The sequence below is a fragment of the Myiozetetes cayanensis genome, unplaced genomic scaffold (genome assembly GCF_022539395.1).
Source record: "Myiozetetes cayanensis isolate MyiCay16 unplaced genomic scaffold, myiCay2020 scf3, whole genome shotgun sequence".
Lineage (NCBI taxonomy): Eukaryota > Metazoa > Chordata > Aves > Passeriformes > Tyrannidae > Myiozetetes > Myiozetetes cayanensis.
In genome coordinates, this window is record NW_026087521.1 from 46,056,439 (window position 1) to 46,079,424 (window position 22,986).

At 34.9% G+C, this 22,986-nt stretch overlaps 1 protein-coding gene across 1 annotated transcript in view; it reads left to right on the forward strand.

The window, feature by feature from the left end:
* CFAP54 (cilia and flagella associated protein 54) overlaps positions 1–22,335 on the forward strand; it is a 107,141-nt gene extending 84,806 nt beyond the window's left edge. Inside the window, exons 55-69 of the mRNA XM_050324831.1 lie at positions 643–800; positions 995–1,180; positions 2,436–2,562; positions 3,840–3,995; positions 5,069–5,177; positions 7,635–7,740; positions 8,477–8,569; positions 9,098–9,239; positions 11,332–11,532; positions 12,782–12,990; positions 15,989–16,171; positions 17,517–17,623; positions 18,442–18,631; positions 19,986–20,063; positions 22,155–22,335. Of these exons, the coding sequence (XP_050180788.1) occupies positions 643–800; positions 995–1,180; positions 2,436–2,562; positions 3,840–3,995; positions 5,069–5,177; positions 7,635–7,740; positions 8,477–8,569; positions 9,098–9,239; positions 11,332–11,532; positions 12,782–12,990; positions 15,989–16,171; positions 17,517–17,623; positions 18,442–18,631; positions 19,986–20,063; positions 22,155–22,274 (2,165 nt within the window). The 3' untranslated portion in view covers positions 22,275–22,335. The remainder of the gene's footprint in view (positions 1–642; positions 801–994; positions 1,181–2,435; positions 2,563–3,839; positions 3,996–5,068; positions 5,178–7,634; positions 7,741–8,476; positions 8,570–9,097; positions 9,240–11,331; positions 11,533–12,781; positions 12,991–15,988; positions 16,172–17,516; positions 17,624–18,441; positions 18,632–19,985; positions 20,064–22,154) is intronic.
* Positions 22,336–22,986: the final 651 nt, after the last annotated feature.

The window sequence follows — 22,986 nt, forward strand, 5'->3', positions numbered from 1 at the left end:
AAAGTATACTTGTTTTAAAAGATGATGCTGCTAAGTACTTCTAGTTTTAAAAGTCTCAAATTATTTTCACTTTTTAAATGTTCCGTAAATGAAATGTTCCTATATAGCTCTTAAAAATGTTTCAGATTATTTTAAAAAGAATTTAAGGGAGATGTTACAAAATAAATTTATTGCAGTTTAGTTATGAATAAAATGTTTTTCATTCCTTAGCTCTATGAACTTAAAATAAATGCTACTGCTCACCTCAGGTATCAAAGTCACAGTATAATTCTATAGCCAAACTTTAATTTAATCACTTTTGGATAATTCCTGTGGAGGCTGTTACTATTTTGGAATTGTAACTAAAATCAGATTTTTGAATATGTAGGATAGATCTACAATATCTTATTATTTATGCTGGTGGCTTACATATAAACCATGCATTTGGGTGAACTTAAACAGAGTGCAGTTTAGAAACAAAGCGGCTTTTCTTTCTTTTAAGAGTAAATTTGACAAAGAATTGATGAAATGGTAAGTGTGGAATCTATAATGTCATATTTTTCTGTAACTTTTTAGTGTAGAATTGACTTCTTAAGAATGGTAGAAGGCATAATAAAGTCTTTTCTATTGTATTTTTACTATTCATATATTCTTTTCTTTTAGAAAATGATGTGGCCCAGCGCAGAAGTGTGATAAAAGAAGTAATACTACAGGCAGAAGCCTTTGGTGATATTGAGACCCAGGCTGAAATTATGGTACAAGCTGCTATTCTCGACCTGCAAGAAAAACGTCCCATGGAAGGCATTAAACTTCTTTTGCAGGTTTGAGCACAAAGGAGAAACTGTTTACTTTCTTTGATGCATTTTTCATGTAGTCAGAACAGCTGATGGCTGCATTAAATAACCTTGAAATATTGCCTGTAAAACAGATTTTTTTTCAATGTCTGTGATTTGTCCTCATGAACAGACAGTGAAAGTAGTAACTACTTTGGTTCATGTTTTCTGTGTCCAAACAGAATATCATCAGTTTACTCCAAGAAGATACATTCATTTCCCCTCCAGCTTCTTTGACTCTTGTGAAAAGTATGCTTCTGCTGGCAAACTTACTACCACTGCAGATAGTAGAGGATACAGAACATTGCTCTTCTTCAGTGGAACCATTAAACTTACTTGTTTTGGCACATGAGCTTACCATTAAAGCAGTGAGTATCTGTCGACGATTTACAAGTACTTCCAACAATCTTAATTATCTATTCTGAAAGGTTTTTTAACAACTTATTAAAAAGGGCTATTCTTATTGACTGATCACTTCAGTTTTACCAAGATTGGAATAAGGTAAAGAAGTAATTCATTTGACCAGAGTTATTTATCCATACTCACAATGCATATTCATGTATGCAGTCTGGTATTTTGACAGAATTTAAAAATATTGAATACTTCCAAAATGCACATCCAGATGTTAAAACTGAAACATGTAGTTTGACTTTTAAAGAAATGCAGAACACTAAGTTTTCCCATTTGAAATGAGGCACATGTTCATACTCAACACCTCAGGGAGGATGTACATCTCATTAAATTCCTAACTCCTGAGCATCCAAGTTTAAGAGTTTAGCTTTGTATCTTAGACTAATTTGAATCAGGACAATCTTTGTAAAGTAGCATGATGTTTTAGATTGACAGATTGTTACAATTGGTATGAAGAAATAATTTCCATGTAAAAATTTAAATATGCAGTAAAAAAAAAAATAAGGACATGAAATCTGTGAAAGAAATGTGTAGTACTAAACTATTTACTTATTTTTATAATCTCAAAATACATATGTACTTCTACATACATATACATATATATGTTCTAGTTACAGTTTATAAAGTTTTTATACAATTCTTTCCTCATATTTCCTAAAACAGAATGGTAATCCATTGACGTATTTATTTCCCTAAGTAATAAGGTATCATATTAATCACTTCAGACTCAAACTTCCAACTGTGAGACTTGCTAGCTGTCAAGAGACTTGACACTTTACAGCATATCCACATCGTCTTATCTCCATGAATGAAAAGTTTGACTGGTCCATATATGCAATTTTCTTATTCTTTTGTGGCCTTTGTTGAATGTCAGATTTCTTTGTAGAAATGACAGTTTCTTTGTAGGACTCGAGTTAATTGTGAGATCTATTTCTTATAGACTGATTTGAGGGAGTTTTCTTTTAAAAACCAAAGACTAACATTATGAAATTCAATCAACAGTTCATTGATTGTTCATTTGCATCACCAGAGTCCTCTGCAATACAAGTATAAACTAAAGGAAAGGAGTTCAGGCATATCAAGTCCTTTTCTGATGCTCTTTTACAAGACACACTTGAGTTCCAGGGTTTTGCAATAACTAACTCACTTTTTCAAACTGCTATTTAATTTGCTGACTGCAACTTGATTTTACTAAGCATACTCTTTTCATAGATTTTTGCTTGTGGCCAACCCATTGAACAGCAAATAGAAGACAGTACATTGACTTGCCTGGTCTTACCTACAAAAAATATCTACCTGCCACATATTAACTTGCTAGCCCAAGTCAAAATGAAAATCGGTAAGAAAAATGCAATTAGTTGTTATTTTTAAGTTTTAGTTAATTTTCTTTCATATTTTATACAACAGCAGATAAACTGATGCATCAGAAGTAAAAGTAGTAAATCTTTTTTTTCATTATACAAATAAAGTATTCTGAAAACCAACAGTAGATGCCTGTTTGGCTCCATGCAATGTGCATGAACAAGGTACAATTGCAGAAACTATAATCAAGAAAGACTTAAATTTTAATGTTATAGCTTGATGAAACTAAAGAGGACTTCAATTTTTTTCAGTGCTAATTCTCTATCCCAATAAAATAAATAGTGTCTGTTATCATTGCCCCCCTTTATTTTAACAACTTTTCTTGATATCTTTATATAGAAGATGGGAAATATGTTGACTACTAACAGAAGATAACCTTGAATATCTGTCTGAGATTCATTGCTGTATATCAAATATAGGGAAAGGGATACTGTCTCCATGTTCTTTCTGCTAAACTTAGTTTGTAGTACATCTGACTTAGACTACAAAATCTAGAATTCACTTACTGCACTTTAGTACATAATGTGGAGCAGCCTCAGTGTATTCTGGATTGTTTTTCAGGAAGATATGCTCCAAAACAACATTGGTGCTCTCCAACCACTACTTTGTATTCAGCCCTTAGGACTAGAATAGAGGTAGTCCGAAGTAAACACTCTGAAATAGAACTGCTGTGGCTGTCAGGTCTTCAATACCAGCTAGTTTGCTCTGAAGAGTCACTCTTTTATTGTGCTTTGTTGATTGCCAGAGCAGGCATGGCCAAACTTGCTCATAGTAATGATTGCATTTGTCCTGTTCACATTTCTGAATTCCCATTTTTAGGAAGAGCCTAGGAATACAGATGAGTATTGGGGAGGACAGTATAAGAGGTATGCAGTACATCAAAGAAACTTTTAGAAATTGTTAGTACAAAAGGAATCCGGGAATTTTGAAATGCTCTGAGAGGTTTACATTTTGGCTACAACTGCCAGGTCAATGAAGTTATGAAGTGGCTTACTGCTAGTCTTTCCATTTAGTTTGTGAAAGGGTTGATTTGTGTAGCTTGGGCGTCTTTCTGAGGTGAACCTCAATGGCATCATGAGATAGTGAAATGACATTATACTTCTGTATTTATATCCATCAATCACTTGAATTTTTGGGAATTGGGTTGTAACAGTAAATAGGTAACAGCATTTGTTCTAAGGAATTTGCTTTCTTTTGCATAAATTGGTTGTCTATTGAATAATTTACTAAAAACTGTGGTTTTTTTTCCTTTAGGATGCACATTAGCTGAAAAAGTAGCTTGTACAGCTGCAAGAGGAGATCCCTTGCAATGGCTACATGCTCTCAGACAATTAGAATCAGCATTGAAACTTTGCAGAGCATCTGCAACCAAAAAGCTAGACATGGAAGCCGAACTCCTTTTTCAGATAGGTAAATAAACCTGTTTGTACATCATGATTGCCTTCCTAGGCAATGTTATGCATGTGGCCTCTCTTAAAATGGAGACATTTTACTGTAAATCTAGAACAGAACTGGATATTTATCACTGTCTAGCTGCAGATCTCTCTCCTGTGTTTAGTATCATACCAGCATAGTTCAGAATGCATTATGCTACAAATAATTTCAGAACTGCAGTAGGACTTCTTTCATCTGTATGTTATCAGGGATCAGGTGTAGCCAACGAGATTAAGGACATTATGTTTTGCACCAGGGGGTGTTGGCTTGTGAGGATCCCAGCCCGAAGGACATTCAAGACTCTCGAACGTATATCTTAAATTGCCATTTATTGGAGTTAACATTATAAAAGAAAAAGGAGATAGTGCAAATAACCTCAAATTCCTGCAGAGGCTGAGAACCTCAAGTTGTGCAGTACTGAAACACTTCCAGTCAGAGGGCAGCACAACAGGCAGATCCCGTCTGTGGAAAGCTTGCCTCATTTTGGTCTTTTGAGCTGTTAGAGGACTTTCTTAAGAGAAAACAATTCTATTCATCATTTCTACTGTCAAACAAAAGGCATACTGACAAAAGAACCTCCTGCTTCACTTTGACAGAAAGGGCAGGTGGTGTAATCACTGGTACTGAGAAGATGCTGCCAACAGGCTCTTCTGTTACAGCAAGCTGGCTACATTTATCCTGTAGCTATGGGATGTGCACAGCACAACATGGGCTTGAAGGCCACACTCTATGTGCAGCAGAGCACAGCACAGCACAGGCCTGTGCCTGTGCATTATCTCCTCCACGTACACTGGTCTGCTAGTCAAGATCAGTAAATGTCAGGGGTCATCATGATTCCCGAATTTGATTATTTTAGCTACTCTGTGAAGAGAGTTGTTATACAAGCACTGTGTGCATTACCTTTTAAACAAACTGGAAAAGATTTTGCTTATCAGGAGGAGAATAACGTACTATGTTGTTCAACTTTCCTGGAGGGAAAAACAGATTGCGTCTTACTGAAATAAAATTAATAACATCTTGAAAATCTCCTTTCTATATTTATCTCTTAGGTAAGGTAGAATGCCAGATAACTGAAGCAGGCAATAACAAGTCATCTCAAGCTGTTGAAAACCTGTTGGAATCTATAAAACTCAGCCAGCAACATGATCAAAAATATGAGTAAGAAGCTATCTATATAACTTCCAAAATAATTTAAATCATACATGAATTTTGAACAGTTTTTTGAGATTTGGTCTGGGACTTCTACTATGGAGTATCTTTTATGTTTTAGAGAGTTTTCTTCTATTGCAATATAGAAATGTATTTATTCTCTTATTTAAAACAAATGCTGAGAACATTTAAAGCATTTTTTACACCATAGAAAAGTTACAGCTTTCTGTTCTGTTTCCAAATTTGTACCCTCTCTGTCAACACCAGGAAAAGAGCTATCAATTAAATAGGGGGTTTATTCATATTTCAGAAGATGAGCTGTGGTCTGCCCCCTTCCAGATAACAGAAATCCAGCTTGAAAAGGTTAGCAGCCAAAAATAGAAGAGCAGAGGCAGAAGGAGCATAGGAAATGTGTTTGTAACTGATATCAGGACAGTGACTTTGGAATTAGTTATCAGCCTAGAAGATGCCTGAAGAGCTGAGCCAAGACAGCCAATAAATTCTGTCAAGTAGCTCTAATACATTAGACTTTAGCTTTTTTTTTAGTTTCTTGACCAGTCTAAATGAATAATGTGCCATGTCTAGTTACAGACAGTGTAAAGGCAGCAATTTACCTTGCTTGTTTGGGTATTCTGTTACTTAAGTTAATGAACCAGAACTCTCAACACAGAAGCAGTAGCATAGTAATAAACCTCAACAAGCAGTCAGCATGATGGAAGATGGTACAGAAATGGACTGTGGTGATGTTTTGGAAGTTTAATTTGCTACACTCTTATTTAATTTTCTACCATCTTTCTAAAAGAATGTACAGCAACATCAATGGACCTCAGCTTTCTTGTTTTAGACAACTAAACATCTTGATCACATTTATACAAGCCCTGTGATACCTCTGGGATTGCTTAATTAAAATTGTTTCTTAATATCTCAAATCCTGTTTTGTTAGCAAGACTAGAAAGTTAATTAAATTGTTGCAAAGTAAGTGTTGGATTTGCCATCTTCTCACTTAGTTTGCTCTATCTTGAACTGTACCCTTTACAGAAATCATACTAAAGCTGGAATTTATTGTACTGTATAAACAACCAACTCTGTGCAATGTGACTCTGTCCAGAATAGTAACATGAGCAGGAGTTTGTTGCTATGCTTGGAGAAGTTAATTCACAGGGGAGATCTGGAGAAATCTGCAGAGCCAGGAGGAATCTGCATAAAAAGACTGTTATAAACCCATTGGGAATAGAAATTTTTGAGAAGTTCTCCAGATATAGTGATTTTCAGCAGGTTGAGAGAAGTAATTCTGCCCCTCTACTCCAATCTGGTCAAATCCCACCTAGAGTACTGAATCTAGCTCTGGAGTTCTCGGCAGAAGAAAGACATGGACCTGTTAGAGCAGGTCCAGAGAAGAGCCACAACAGTTACAAGAGGGCTGGAACACCTATCCTTGAGAAAAGGCTGTGAGAGGTGGAATTGTTCAACCTGGAGAGGAAAAGGCTCCAGAGAGACGTTTTGGCAGCCTTTCAATACTTAAAGGGGACAGACCTTTTAATAGGGCTTATAGTGATAGGACAAGGGTAATGGTTTTAAACCAAAAGAGGCTACATTCAGACTAGATATAAGGAAGAAATTTTTTACAATGAGGGTGGTGAGACATTGAAATAGGTTGCCCAGAGAGGTGGTAGATGCCTCATACCTCAAAACATTCAAGTTCAGTTTGGAGGGGGCTCTGAGTAACCAGATCTAGTTGAAGATGTCCCAACTCATTGCAGGGGAGTTGGACTAGATGACCTATAAAGGTCTCTTCCAACTCCAACCAATCTGTGACTCTGTGATTTTCGCTTGGTTTACAATACTACTGTAGAAATCACTGAAAAGAGGAGGAAGCGTAGGAGACATCAGGAACTAGTGAGCACTGTCTGAAGATGTAAGGTGTTCTGGTACAGAACTCAGAACTAAGAAGTTTCCTCAGCTGAGCCCAATGAGGAAACAAAAGACTGTTTTGGTCACTGTGGGTATTTTTGCTGATTCTTGCAAGAGGTTGACTGAGGACCCATATCCAAATTCAGCCAGCTGTGTTTCAGGGAAACCAGGACAATGGATGTATGCCTTAACTTGAGGAAGAAAGAGACACAGTACAGAAAGATCTCTTCCCTTGCAGAATTATGTTTTTCATACTAAACATTTGCAATTCATTTACTGAATATTTGTTGGGTATAATGCAAATTATATTTGATATACTGAGAAGTCAATGTATTATTTTTTAAGCATACAACAGAGATGTTTTAGATTCACATGACTTTAAAACAGGACCCCATGGCTTTCTGAAAGAAGGTACACTTTAAGTGGATGATGAGGGCTGGATGAATGATTTATTTGGTGAGGCTACCTGGCTGGTCTTATGCAAAAGTCAGATTGTATCATTATAACGCTTACTTTGATAGTAATGTTGATTGTTCTGTGTGTTGTTTCTTGCAGGTTAATAAGACGGTCATACCTTGAAATAGCACTATTATATTTGCATTTTGCCACAAATAATGAGGCTGTATCACAGACAGATAAGATGGTGCCTTCCAAATCAAGTGTATGTTTTCTATCTTTTGAGTAGTGCCTCTTCAAAGCAGGAAATATATTCCAGCTAGAACATTGTGCACTTTGGCATATTATCACTTACAGTGACTTATAAATCATACTGATGCTGAAAATCCTCCTAGAAAAATCACACAAGGAAATTGTATAGTAGGATTTGATCTTGTTTGATGTAATCTCTGATGTTTATTGCAATGACTGATAATATTTAAAATATTAAGATAGGAAGACACAGAACCAACAATGTTTTCAATTCCAATTATGTACAAATTAATTTGTACCTTGCAAAGAAAACATAGCATTTAAACTTGTTTTTTAAAATTTGTTCTTCACCACAGTTCAGTTTTTCCATACAAATATGAATGACAGCATGAGAAAAATAAGTGTCTTAACTATGTTATAATTCTTAGAAGCCAGAGATGGAAAGCAAAATGTTTAAGGTTAGAGAAAAGAGGTAATTAAGATTCCAGAAAATGGAAAATGATAGCAAAACTGTGTGCAGTAGTGACCATAGTATGAGGTGCTCTGAGAAAATTTTTTCAGGAGCAGCGAATTAGTATGCTCTGGAAAATTTTTTCATTTTTAGCAATTAATCCATGAATTCATAATTAATGCCAATTTTTCAACTTGCAAATGAAACAATTATTAAGGAGAACTTTTTTTCTGTGTTTAAAATGTATTTTATCATAATATATTTTGACTCCTAATTATGAACTTGTGTCTAATTTTAGAACTCTTCTGGAGAACTTTCTTCTCCTGAGGAGGCTTTGAAATCAGAAATCTACAAAGGAAAAGCCTGGATTGCAATAAGAGCTGCTACACAGGTTGGTACAATATTCTGAAGAGGAGTTTTTGGTTTTTTTTAACATTTCATCTTACCCTACTTACACAAGCAAACATGACAATGCAAACAAGACAAGTATTAAGATTTTCTGAAATTTCTGGCATGGGTAATATTTGAGGAAATTAAAATGGAACAGTCTAAATAGCGTGTTTAATCTCTCTTGGACAGATCTGACTCTGTTTAATTCAGCGTGGGTTCAGTGCAAATAAAACAGCACATGACCTGATATGTGTACACATGTATTTGACATGTGGGTAGACAGCAGTGGCATCCAGATGAGGATATCTAGTTTGAAATCTCTTATGTAGTAATTAAGCTGTCGGCAGTAATGATTTATTTAAGTATAATGTGTGCCATATGTCAAAAAGAAATAAAATATTTTCCTGACTTTAAAAAATACAGTATGTTTAATAATTAATTTTTTTCATCATCTTGCTACTCTGGTATTTTTAAATCTATATAAATATTGTAGTGAACTGGTTCTGAATAAAATAAATATTATTCTTAGGTCAGTGAAGCTGTGCTTGCTTCTCAGCTATTAATTGGAATGAAGAGTGTTAAAGAACACAGCATGAAGGATGAAGTGCAACAGAAAATCCCAGAATTTGCTTCTATGGATCTTCTTTCTTCATACAGAGATTTCTTATCTGGTATTCCTTTATACCTATTAATATCAGAACATTAAATAACTAATAGGCTATATATGCCATGTAATCTAGTAATAAATTTAGTATCTCATTTTGATTTTTGAAAAATTGTAAGTCAATTTTGGAAATTAAAAGCAAAACCCTCATCCTGCATAGCAGTACAAAATATTAAGTAGAAACCTCATGGATCTTCAAATAACAGCCTGTCCATCTGTTCAGTATGTTAAGAAAAATTTGTTGTTTGCATTCTGTGGTTCAGGGAGACAGAATACACATACTACCATAATTTTGGAAAAACAGGTGGTCCTTTGTTACAGGACCTCTCCAGACTTCTAAAGTAGGTCTTGGGCCCCCTATCAGTCATCACTACTTTTTCTCTTCAATCACTGACTTATAACCAATTTTTTTTCCCTAGGTATATTAGCTTTCCCTTGGAGATTTTCAAGTTTAGTCTTGATTTTGCAAAAGAGGTTGGTGTTGAATAGCTTGTCTCTCCCCACATCATCATCCCCCTACAAAAAAACCCAAACCCAACAAAACTACAAACAACAAAACCCAGCAAAACCAATAAACCCAAAGTCATCTACCTGGGTACTGTATTCTGAAAGTCAAAGTTAGTATAATTTTCACTGTCTTTTCAGTCCAATGGATTATCATTTAGAGATGCTTCCATCAGCTTGGTAGAACTTCGTCCAGTTTATCTCCAACTTCTGCATTTATTTTTCAGCTAATGGTGTTGATGAAAGGGAATTTTTTGATTAAAAAAATCCCCAACAGTGAAACTAGGAATACTGGAATAATGATTGCTAGATGTTACATAAACACTAAGGCAAAATATCCATATTTATTTTTAAACTTGGAACTGTTAACGTAGTGATAAAATTTTGGTTCAGTGGCTTAACTTCAATCATTCCAAGTGACTGGCAAAGACTAAATTTCTCTGCCTGACAGCTGCTGGCAAAGCTGAGCAATGTCTGCTTACTGTACAGTGTTTAAACATATGTGTTTTGATTGGTTTATGAAAACAAGTGTTGTATGCTAAGACTTCCCATCAATCTGATTGTTTTGTAGTAGCTCTATTTGCTTATAATTACAGATAATTTCTTCTTTTACCAAGTGCAGCAGGTGTTTCTCCTGATAGGTCTGTTAGCCAATACAAAGAAGAATAGAAAATGTAGAAAAGCAATAGTAGGCTAAAATATAAGGTAAATTAAAAAGGAAATTATCAGCATAGCATGGTAAGTATTTTCTGTAAAACCCTGAGTGAAACACATTGTTTAAGTTTCAACTTGTAAACAATGTGGCCATTTTAACTTTTGGAATTGACAGTGAAATGTCAGGAATAATAGAGACATTCAGATTGTATAGAAGCACTCATAATTATTTTCTGGAAGTTTACTATTAGGAATTACTATAACACAATGTTTGTTCAGCTTGGAGTGAGAAACGGCAGAAGAATTGTGTACGCTTTAGAGAGAGCCATGTACTAATACAGTGAAACAAAATATTGAATATAAGCAGTGATGTAGTGATACCTGTACTGGTATTTTTTTCCTCCTTTCTACATAAGTATAACTTTAAGGTAGAACAAAGAAAAGATCATTTTTTGTTTTATTCCATAATCAAGAACACATTTAATGGAAAATGTGCTTAATATCTAAAAGGTAACAATAAACATTTCAGAATACGTAACTGTACTGAGTTCAGGTCAGTATAACCAGGAAGTTCAACTATTGCAGTTATGAGTGATGACTCCTTGTATTGTTTCCATTTTGTAAATATTTTTCACTGCACTATGTATAGGAAGAATGGGCTTATATGCAAATTCAGAGAGAGAGAAAGCACCTTGCTCTCTAGTCCTTTTAACTTCTTGTTAGGACCAGTCAGGTTCCTGGCCATGATCTGAGAAACAATTTTTTAAATTTTTCAATTAATATTAAAGCAGAATAGAAAGAATTTTCCTTATATGAAAAACATAACCAGGTTCACAAGTCATACTTTTAGTTACAGATTGGTCAATTCGGACACAATGCAGAAATAGCTTTGGAATTCCAATCGCTTAATGTGTGTTCTGGAATTCTTGTTGGATTTGCAGATGGATACAATGTTGTCTCTGAAAGTCCCAAAGCATCTTCTGCTGAAAACACCGAAGTCATAGAAGACAAGCAGAGTGAAAGTGAAGGAGCAGAAAGTCTTGACACCAAGGCCAGTGAGAAGGAAGATACAATAACATGGGTTCACCTAATTCGCTACCACAGTTATTTAAAAAGGCTTTCTAACACAAACCTTCAATCTGGTATGTATTTTTATTTCCTTCTAGAAAACTGCCATTGGTGAGATACTGTTCTTGAGGGCCAACAGGGTCAGAGTCAAAGGCTATCTGAAATAGCGTAATTTTGATTTCCTTTAAATTCTCTAATTGTGAAAAAATCTTCACTGAAATCAAGATTTATGTCAGATTACAAATGCTTTAAGTGAAGATATTACTCCTTTTCTTCATAAGTATTCATAAGCCTTCACAAAAGCAGGAAAGACCACTCGAAACTTAATTTTTATTACTATATCTGAAGCATTTTAAAAAAATTTATAATCAGTATTTATTTTTAGTTCTAGATATATCAAACTTAAATCCCATCAGGAATAAATCTGTTCAGTTTGAGGTACTGTTGGAAAACTGAGTCTAGTGTAGTTTGGAAGGCTGAGCATGATTGAGTGTGTTTTGACTAAAACCCCAGATGTGATCTACGTACTTGGGTTATTTCACTATAAACAGAAGATGTCTTCCAAACAGACTAAGAATCCATTAATTACAAGGCCCTAATACTATGCATCTATATTGGATGGCCAGCTTCTGGCTATACAAGTGATGACCTGATAGGTGAGAAGAGAACTAGAGTCTACATGTAGGTGCTGTTTAGAGAGAAATCTAGCAACTCTGAAAATAATAATTTCAGAGAGGGCTGGGTTTTTAACTTGCAGCACCAAGTGAAGGGAAAGTATTCTGGCTCACCACGGAACTGTAAGGACAGTAAGGTATCACAAGTAGGTGTCAAAATGTGCATGCCTCACACATGTGCACGCCTCACACATGTGCACGCCTCAGCTTGCCTAGGGAGCAACTCAGCTGATCAACCACTAGTTGTCTAAACTGGAATCTTAAAAGTTCTTAAAGCTTATTTTGACTGTATTGAATACATATACATTTATTCTGGTGGATACTTAGATATCTACTGAACATACTGATGCTTACACATCTGAATATAAGTACCTAAACTTCAAAATTGCACCTCCCATTTTATGCTACTTTATAATGTCTAGACAGAGGTTGTTTCATTATCAGATCACTGGTGAAAAATTACAATACAAATAGCATAAGCTAGTAATATTTAAGGACAATCAATATAATTGTTGAAAATCCATTTATTTGATATTGAATCTGTTTACATAGTTTACTCTATTTTCAAAATTTATGAGTATAGGTTAGCTGTAGAAACCTTACATTTTAATGGCAAATAACGATGTAATAAAAACATCTCTTTTCAAAGCTGCCCCTAACTCAGGACCTGGATCACTTTCTGCAAGAGATGGACACCTTAGTGTTGTTTCTGACACAGGAATTGTTCTACGCATAGCAGAAATGCATTCCTTTCTTAAAGAAAATTTGTTTGAATATTCAATGTGTTGTCTTGAAAATTTTCCAGAAGAGCTACATGACGTAGAATTGCCACTTAGTAGGCCAGCTGATTCTTCAGAGGTAATTATGTTCTTTCGGATGTTTCAAAAATATTATACTGGTATTTCATTCAGATTTGATAGCTCCAATGGTGATATTTCCAGGAGCACTAGAGAAAAATGAAATTCATTATGCAGAGGATCAGTATCAAACCAAAATCCTGTGCAGGCAGTGAAGTACTTCGTTAACAAATGCAAATATCCATGTGTTATTCATTCCTGCAAAAATGATCTCAATCCCACAGCCAGTGTATTTAGATCCTAGAATATTAGGCAGAATGATATTTGAATAGATTTTTTTTTATTAATTAATTAAATTGGCTCCTCTACTCAGTAGGACTGAGGCTTTAAATCTTGTAGGTCTCTATGTTTCAAACCAAAAATGTCCTGATGTTTGTTTTGTAATTTATATATGTACAAGTCTCTATATTGTTAATTTGGTCTATAATGAAAACATGATTTTCAAAAAGTATATGTTATTTTTTCTCAAAATTTCTTGAAGGCCTTGTGTGCCATTTTTTTCACTGATTATCATCCAGCTAGAAAAACAACCTTTTTAGACATCTGGCTTCCAAACAACCTATTTGAGCTTTAATATATAGGCAATTCAGAATATATTACTTGGATAAATCCTGAATTGGAATTTTGGTGTCTATATTGACCATGGCACATGTATTGAACATTGAATGAAATTTGTCCGATGTAAAAATAATTGTCTTCAAAGTTTCTCCATCCCACTTCTCACATCAATAATTACTGTAACATTAAAAAATTAAACTGAAAGGTCACTCTCCATGGCTTATTTTTTAGCTATTATGTTCAGTATTAGATGGAGACAGAGGAGCCTTGAGGATGGAGAACTTGGTATCTTATAAAAATGAATAAAAATACTTTTGTGATAGCTCTTCTAGAGTTGGTGAACTTTCTGCAGTGTTGGACAGCATATCATTACTCATTTCCCAACAAAGAGCTGACTGTGCCACTGAATAAATTGTAAATATATGGTATGTGACATTTATAACAGCCATCATATATCAAAAATTATTTTACTCTGTCTGTTCTTTTTTTGACATAATTAGTATTACAGTGTCATGGAATAATAAGCTTCAGAGATCACTGTCATGTTCGTGACGGGTGCAAGCTGCATAATCATGTGTTAGCTTCGCTATTGTAGACAGCTAACAAGCATAAAGCTCTTACTTTTTTTAATTCTAAGCTTCATTGATTTTTATCACAACATTTTTAGAATCCTTTACTATTCAGAAGGCTGTATAAGTTATTTTTAAAATGTAATTTAGTACTGGGATTTTTAACGGCACAAGAATATACAGTTTTTGAAAGTATGATTTTTATGTTCACTTACATGTGTCTTTGTAATTCTGTTTTTTATTCCTGAAGGTTTTTTCAGGTCTGCTGAACAAAGAATCCAAATTACATTAAGTCTAATTAAAATTCTCTGTCCCGTTACATTTCACATGCTTGTTTTTTATTCCACTCCATAATGGTCTGTAAGACTGGAAACACTTAACTAAGACAATTTGTTGTTTTCAGGCTTTTGAGAAAGTTTATGTATGTAATTCAGCAACCCTCCAGTTTGTCAAGAGCAGTTGTAATATCTTCCCTCAAAAAGATGATGTAAACCCCAAAGATGCAGTTCAGCCAAAAAACAAAACATAACGTACATTTTAGAAAGAAATATAAAGCACAAAGTGGAATTTTAGGAGGTCTAGTTCAGGGGCACAGCATAAATTAGGTTGTTCCCACCTCCATATATGTGTTTTCTCCTAATTTTGTTTACACTCCACGCTAGCAGGATAGTGGGTGTTTCATTCCTGAACTGAAGGTCCCGAATGTAAAAGATGGTTGTAGCAGGTGGGTCATCCATGCACATCTCATGGCATACCATGGGTTATGACCAAAGTTATCGCTGCCTACTGAAGGCATATCCATATGCTCAAACACATGACTTCCCATGCATGGATTCAGCTTTATCTTCCCTTACTAAATTTTGATGTGGGATGTTAAGTTGATTTATGGCTTAAGATTAAGGTATTGTGCAAAATTCTGTCTTCTGCTCACTTGGATTTACTGCCCTATATGGGACATGAGCTGTATCTTCTGAAAATAAAGTGTGTAAAATTCTCCCTTTTTTTCAGCAATGAACATTCAAAATTTGAAAACAAGTAACTCCCAAGGCAGCTGTTTTCAGTGTCCACATTTTGGTTTCAATGATGGAGACATTAAGGACCTCTGCAAATAGCTTCCATATTCCCACAAAATGCCACTGTTTGGCTGCTCTTCTGTGTCTTTGCATAGCTGCGTAACACTTTAAAAAGTAGAGATGGTGTGATGCTGTTCAGCCTTTAAATCAAATGTTTCACAATTTTTAAGGAAGCTTTTGCTCATGAATGAATGTTGGTTGACAGTTTTCCTCCATTACTTCCCTGGGAAATACAGCCAACAGTAATTATTTGATGAATGGCCTGCTAATGTTCCATATGTATTTTAGTAAATACAACAAATTCTCAAAAATTAAGTGATGGAATTTTCAGCAAAGAAGAACTTTTGAAGAAATATTGTTAGTTGCACCGATAATGAGAAAACAGATAGGTAAACATAAATAAAGCATTAGTCTAACATTCGGAATGCTGGTTTAATTACCAATATGTATAGCTGACAGATTACTTTTTCAGCAGTATTATTTTGTATGATCAGCTTGTCAAATAATAATTTGGGCAAAAAACATAATGCCATGATGATTCTAAGTCAAAGGCAACAGTCATTATTACTGCAGGTTCTCTAATCCAGCCCAGAGGTGCTTTGCATTACCTTTAGAATGTCTCATCATGCGAGCTTTGAAAAGCCTTAACTTGGTGAAATGGACACCTTTTAAAACCACTCATTTATCTAAATGAGCACATACCTGTGCAGGAGTGAAAGTCACACCAATTCTAGAAGGTAATATAGGAGATTTTGCATGTTTCACTAGAGAAAATATAATTTAAATTTTTGTGTTTCAGATTTCTCTTGAAGTTACAGAAATGACATCAGAAGTGTCACATGTGAGGATAGCTTCTCCAGTTTCTGTCATCGCAGAAGACAGTCAGATTGAGAGTAGGGCAGCAAATGCTTCAAATAAGGAAATTAACATTCAGTGGTACATTTCTTCTATGGCAAAGCCATCAAATGATACGGAAACTAAGGTATAACTAGGGTAAAGCAGTTCCTTAGGTATTGGAACAAATTAAATCTCATTTCCAATGAATATTTATGTTATGACTGATCAGCTTTTTAATTGAATTATACATATGCTGGTAGGCAAGCTGGACAGCAGGGAGCTATATATTTACTGTGCACAAACCTGCTCTGCAGGAAAACAGAATGTCCTGACAGTTTTTTGTTGGCAAGCCAAAAACCCACTTTTTTTACCATATAGAGCTTCCAGGCCATGTTGTATTCATGCCTGTTGCAGATCCCTCATGTCTTTAAGATCCCCACTCTGTTAAGTTCGCTTAGAGCTGACCGATATGGTCAAATAATAGTTTGATGGGAGGCTGTTGGGAAAGGAAATATATATATATACAAGGAAAATGGGATTTTGTAAACTCATTTTCCTAAAGGATCAGACTAAACATGAAAGATAAAAGAGGCTGCAGGAAAGCAAGAGACTAGGACATGGAATTTGTTTTATTTTTAAACAAGGGATCAATGTGTAGGTAAAATTTCTGCTTCTGCAATAGAAATCCATGATCTCCAAACTTTTTGGCATAGCAGATTGGTATCTAAATTTCTACTCGACCCTTTAAACACTGTAAGTAAGCTATAGAAGCCCTGTGGACTTAATGCAAATAATGTGCCTCTTAATATAGTTTTGCAGGTTACTTTAGCATGGCCATACAGATCAGTAGAGGTCCAGAGACAACTCTTCTGAACACCTAATACACGAATGCCATATTCTTGGCATTATCCATATAGTCAAAATATTCAGCTACCACTAGGAAATGTATTTTCAACCATACTATCAAACTATTGCAGTGAAATATGAGAACATTCTATTTAATTTTCTTATATTGATGCAGCTTTATTAGATTGGTGAGTTATGCACACTTCATGGACTTAAACCTGGTATGATGACAGCCATGCACAAGGCCATGTAGGAAATATAGCTAATTGCATAGGGCCTTTGGAAATTCAGTAAAAGCTCTCTATTCAGCCTAACTTCAGTTGAAACTTTGGACATGAGTGTAAGTGGGACTGATTGACCAGGACCAGGACAACAGTGGGATTTTGATGATGACTCTATGAGGTATCACTAATTTTCAGACCCACAGAAATTATATTCATCATTATATTGCTTTAAGACCTATAAAAAATGAGTATAGCAGAAATTCATATAAGGTCACACTCCCCTCTTTTTTGAAGGTCAGTTATCTATGACTTCATCAATACACTGTATTTGATATTTATTATAATCTTGTATCACTGAAATAGCTCAGGTCTACTATACCATACTGCATGTCATCTTAGCCATTCCATCTTTTTTTACAGGTTTTGCTGCTTTATGCTTATAATACACAGCCTGTCAAGATTAGCAACATCAAGATTTTCAGTTCAATGTCTGTGTTTTCAGGCCACTTGTGGATTCCATTGGCTGGGTAAATAATCACTGACTTTATCCTCTTATTTCATGCTGTATTAAAGATCAGTCAACCATTTAGGATGAGAGAAAAAAAAGTACAAAATTTCAAAGAGCTATAAATCTGTAAAAGCATACATTTTTGCTTTTCACTATAAAAACTGTAAGATGTTGTACAAAGTGTTAAACCCATCTAAACAAATGCTTTTTCAATGCATTAGCATTTTAGTTTTGATTCTTAAAGAACTGAGTAACACATGCTAATTATATTATACTGGCATAGCAACATAGCAGATCTAAGAAGCAGTCCCAGCATTCATTCTCATTCTCTCATTGGATCAAGTAGTTTCTCCACCCCATATTAAAACTCTGAGCGTGCCAGGATTTTTCTCAGTTGTAGCCCCAGATGCAGCCCTTAATTTTACTTTGTGTGGCATTTTTCATTACCTCTTCCTTGTCCTTCATCTAGCTTCAAAATTTTTGGGACTGCTAAGCAGGTGGAAGGGAAAGAACAACAGGCCAAGAAGAGTTGCAGTCTCTGCCACTCTTGTACTGGTTGGGTTAAAAAAACCCTTTCTTAGAGATGAATTCCTAAAATAATACTTCTTATAATTTTTAATGTAAAAAGCATTCCATATCTCCACTTTTTTTAATGGAAAATTTATTTTTGTAAAATTATGAGATCATAAGATGAAATCATGAGATCATGATGAAATGAAAGAAAATGTAGAACCTAATCAATATGTGATAAAAGCAAGGTCAGCTTAATTATAAACTGGAAACAACAAATATTGTTGTTTTTTAACAGCAAGAATGAAAATCCTTGTTTTCTCTCAGAATTATTTCTTTAAGGAAGAAACTGTCTAATCTGAAGGAGCAAGTTGAAATATTGATGCAAGATTCTAAAAGTTTGTCACCAGTTTTAGAATCTACAGATTTTCTTGAACAGAGTGAAACTTTGAAGTTAAGTCCTTCAAAAAAACCCCAAATGCGTGTTGCAAAAGTGCATCTTGATGAAAAAACAGAAGTAAGTTCTGCTTTTATATATTTCTGCCTTTATTTAAAATTTCTGTTTTGGGGAAATAAATGACAGGTAACTTGGAAGGCAGGAATAAAGACAGACATTAAGTTTCCCTCACCCCTTTCAAGAAATGTTGAAATACTTTCATTCTTAATTTAATATTTAGTTTTTCTCTTCTTTATATATTGCTTGTCACTTTACAAATAACCCCAGCATTTTCTCACCTTTCACTTGAAAATAAAGGCTACATCTTCAGGTATATAGATTTAAAAACTGATTCCTAATTTATAGTAATCTACATCAGAAAAGCCTTGGCTCTGTGATAAATCAGCAAGGTGATCAATCTGAAAGTGCTTTTTAAAAATCAGCTAAACATTCTCAATGCAAAAGTTGAGTCTTCAATGGACAGTGGTGATTTCTGAAATAAGAACCTTCTAATAATGTTATGGAGAGAGAGCTAAAACTGACAGTAAATTTATTTTCATTTTTTCTATGCCGCCTCCCTCTCTTCTTTTTATTAGCAAAGCTGAATATGGTCCATAAGCAAATAACTCTCCCCACATACACACACAGAGAAAAGGTAATTTCAGAATTTTCCATATGGTCTGTTTGAGATAATGTCATTGGAATAGAATGTTGCCACAGCATAACTGCTGCTTGATAAATGCCAAGGCAAAATAGACGTTTATTTTCAAAGTGGGAGACATTTATCATGTGACAGGATTCTCTTTATATCTATTATATGAAATGATTAATGATGTAGAGGCTGTCACTTTGTCTGATGGATGCTGTGAAACAGTGACAGTTGTGCACTGTGCCATTATTATGAGCCTGTATTTTGACCAGCTTGGAGAACAAATGGTATTTTGGCCAATCATAGTTCTCAGGAGGGTAGACAGAGCTGTCCTTTAGTGGGTGTTTCTGATTACCTGAAGGGGTTTGCTCAAACTTTCATTAATATATGTCAGTAATTGGAAAAACAATATTTAGAATACTAATAAGATTAACATGGCATGCGTTATACATATATAAATATAATCTTGTCAAGGTGTTTGTTTATAATGTCTTCAGTAAACACAGAGCAAAAGTATGTTCAGTCACTGGATCTAAAACCTGAACCGGGGCAGTTTTGCCTCAGTAGAAACTACAAAGTTTGGGCACTTGTGTTTGTGCAGCAAACACAACTATTTGTGTTGCAGAAAATTTATATTCATCAGCTAAAGTTTATTTTGCAGTAAATTCAATTAGAATAACCTGAAACTTGAATGCTCTGAAAAATTTTGTAAGGCTGAGCCATCTGTTAGCTTATTGGAGGAGATTGATAGTACAGCATCATTTTTTTCTTGTTTTATATCATTAGGAAATGGCTAAAAGTTGTTTATCTGAAGTCAAAGCATTGCTGTCTGTTGTTCCAGCCCTGTCCTCCCCATTAACTGAGGTACGCTGTTCTCATTAAGAGTAAAAATCTGTTTTCTACAATAAAACAATTGTTCAGGTAAACTGAAACATGGATTATTCCCCTAAGTATCTCCCCATTTTTCTCATACAACTTTGGGCTTTCTGTTTGGGTTTTATTTTTAGATACAAATGTGCATGATTACAAACTATGAATATCTGCACTGTTCATTAGAATCACCTTTTCATACATACAAAAATGTATTAAAAGGGAATCTTGCTTACAACGGTTAACACAGGCTGTACACCATTCTCTGGTCATTTTTTACACAGACTCCAGTGAATTTCCAAATGCAATTGCCAAATCAATTTCCTTCCGTCCTTGCATTTTTGCAGTTATTCAGGCTTTTCTTCTACTTTCTTTAGCTTTCTCTGCCTTGCCCATGACATGTTTTGAGAGCTAGCATGCCATTTTTTTTTGTCCAGCCTGTTGCATTCATTTTGTTACCCAGCTGTAGTCAGTATCCCAGAGGAGATTATGGGAACTGGCCCACAGTGAGCAGCAGTGTGGTTCAGTGTTCTGAGACACTGTAGGGAGATCAGGAAAGGACCACGGCTGCCAGGGCTCAAGGGACTCCAAGGAAGATTTTGGAATTCACTGTGATGTATCACTCCTTCAACTAATCCTCAAATATTTAATTGTTCACAGTGGAATGATAATGATAAAGCATCCACTGTAGACTTCCAGTATAAATTCAGTAAGACAAGAGTGCATGGTCTTAAGCTCTGCCAGGGAAGGTTTAGGTTGGATATTAGGAAGAGTTAACAGAGAGAGTTAATCAGGCATTGGAAGGGGCTGTCCACAGAGGTGGTGGATTCTCCATCCCTGGAGGTTTTTCAGATGAGACTGGATGTGGCACTGAGTGCCATGGTCTAGTAACCGCAGTGGTAGTGGATCAAGGGTTGGACTTGATGATCTCAGAGGTCTTTTCCAACCTGGCTGATTCTCTGATTCTCTGAAGTCAATGGAACCTGTAGGGTGTTCAGCCCTTCATTATGTATAGCATATTTCAAGGTAGTATTTCCAAACTTTCAAATAAGTTGTATGCATGTGTCACCTCAGCTAGAGACAGAAAGCTCCGAGTGGGACTATGCACACCATAAAGCAGTACATTCTCTTTGTTTTCAAGCACGCAGGAGAAAGCAGCAGATACATTGCTTATATGTAGTTTTACATCATCCTCCCACCACAGAGTGTTTTTGTTGCTCATCTTTTGGTGAATTAATTGGACAAAGTCAGTTATAATTTGTGGTATTTGTTTTCTCACTGTCTGAGCTGTCACACTTTAACTCCTATCGTGTTCCACCTTCTCTTTTTTGATTCTTTTATTTCTCTTCTTGTGTCTTATGGTGCTTTTGATTCAGCCCTGGATTACATTTATAAATGGAAAAAGTGCATTTTTATTGAATTATTAATTTAAAATAACAAAACTGTTCGTGTTTTAAGAATAAAAATTGATCAGCCTGCTTGTTTTCAATGCTGTTTAATGAAGAGTTACGTCCTTGAGGGAGACAAAGTATAGTATTTGGAAGCTGCAATCTCAAATGTTAAAAGTAAATTCATAAATAAAAGAATTTCATTAAAAATTAACCTCCCTAGGTAGCCTACTCCAAGTTATCTTCCTTTAATTGGTTTTCCATTGATATCCAAAATAGCTAAATAGTTCTCCATGTTCAGTGGATGCACAAACCAGTTTTTCATTGCCCTGTTTCACCTTTTACAGTTAGCTCAACTCTTTCAGCTTTTCAGCTTCTCATCTTAGGAAAAGCCTTCCAAATTACTAATCATTCTTACTGCTCTTGTCTGATATCTTCATTTTACCTATAGGTGATCAGGATAAACTTTGTGAGCAAGACTGTTCACAGAAATTTTCTCCCTTGAATCCTCTTTTACCAGTTTATTGCAAGAGATGTCATCAACCACTAATTTATACTGAGGCAATAAGTATTTCTAACTTCTTTATTGATTGCGGGTCAGAAATATGGCTTTCATGTGGAGCTGTTCCTACTTTTTGGTACCTCTAAGCTTAATGAAGTTATTAATTTGGTATTTTTTCCTTTTTTTATTTTCCAGATCCCATTTGATATTACTTTGCAATCAATAGCAAGTTTGGAAGACATGTTTGATCCTGCCAATGGATGTATAATAACTGAAGAAAATCTTTTCAATTGGATCGTTTCTCTGCTTCACTAAATTCTCTTTTGCAGTAACTTAATCAGTTGCTGAGTGCTATAGATTTAGACTTAAGTTCTAATATTAGAGAAACAGCTTTATTAATCACATCAGGATTTGGCTCCTGATGTGTTTTATAATTTATATTTTTCTCTTTTTTTTTTTAAATATTTAAACATAAATAGTTTTTTTGTTTGGTTGGTTGGTTGGTTTTTTTGGAATTAGGTGTTTTAAAAGTAGTTTCTTAATAAGAGGATTTTCTAGCTTTTCAATAATTTCTTATTGTTTAGAAAAGCTGAATAGGTCTGTAGCTTCCTAGTGCCTGCTAATAGATACTCCTTTTTCCCAGAAGTTTTATTCTCATTAGCAATTTTTAAGTTGCTTTTGCAGTTATCAAAAGTTGGTGTTATTTATGAGGTTGAGAATTTTTGGGCAGGCCTAAAATCATCACTGAGTTTGTTCTTATATATATCTATTTGGAAACTAGCATTTAAGGTTGTTGAGGGTGCAAGTGATCATTCAGATGTCTTTATAATTTCAAAGCATTTTTGTGAAAACAAAACAAAACACAACAACCCAAACAAAAAAACCCACAACAAATAACCTAACCCCCCCCAGGCAGTACAAAGAATAAAATGGTACAATATAGAACATTTTTCATATCATTCTAAAAAGCTAATAAAACCTCTATGTGTTGCTGTAAATATTATTTTAAAGCACTGAAGAAACACAA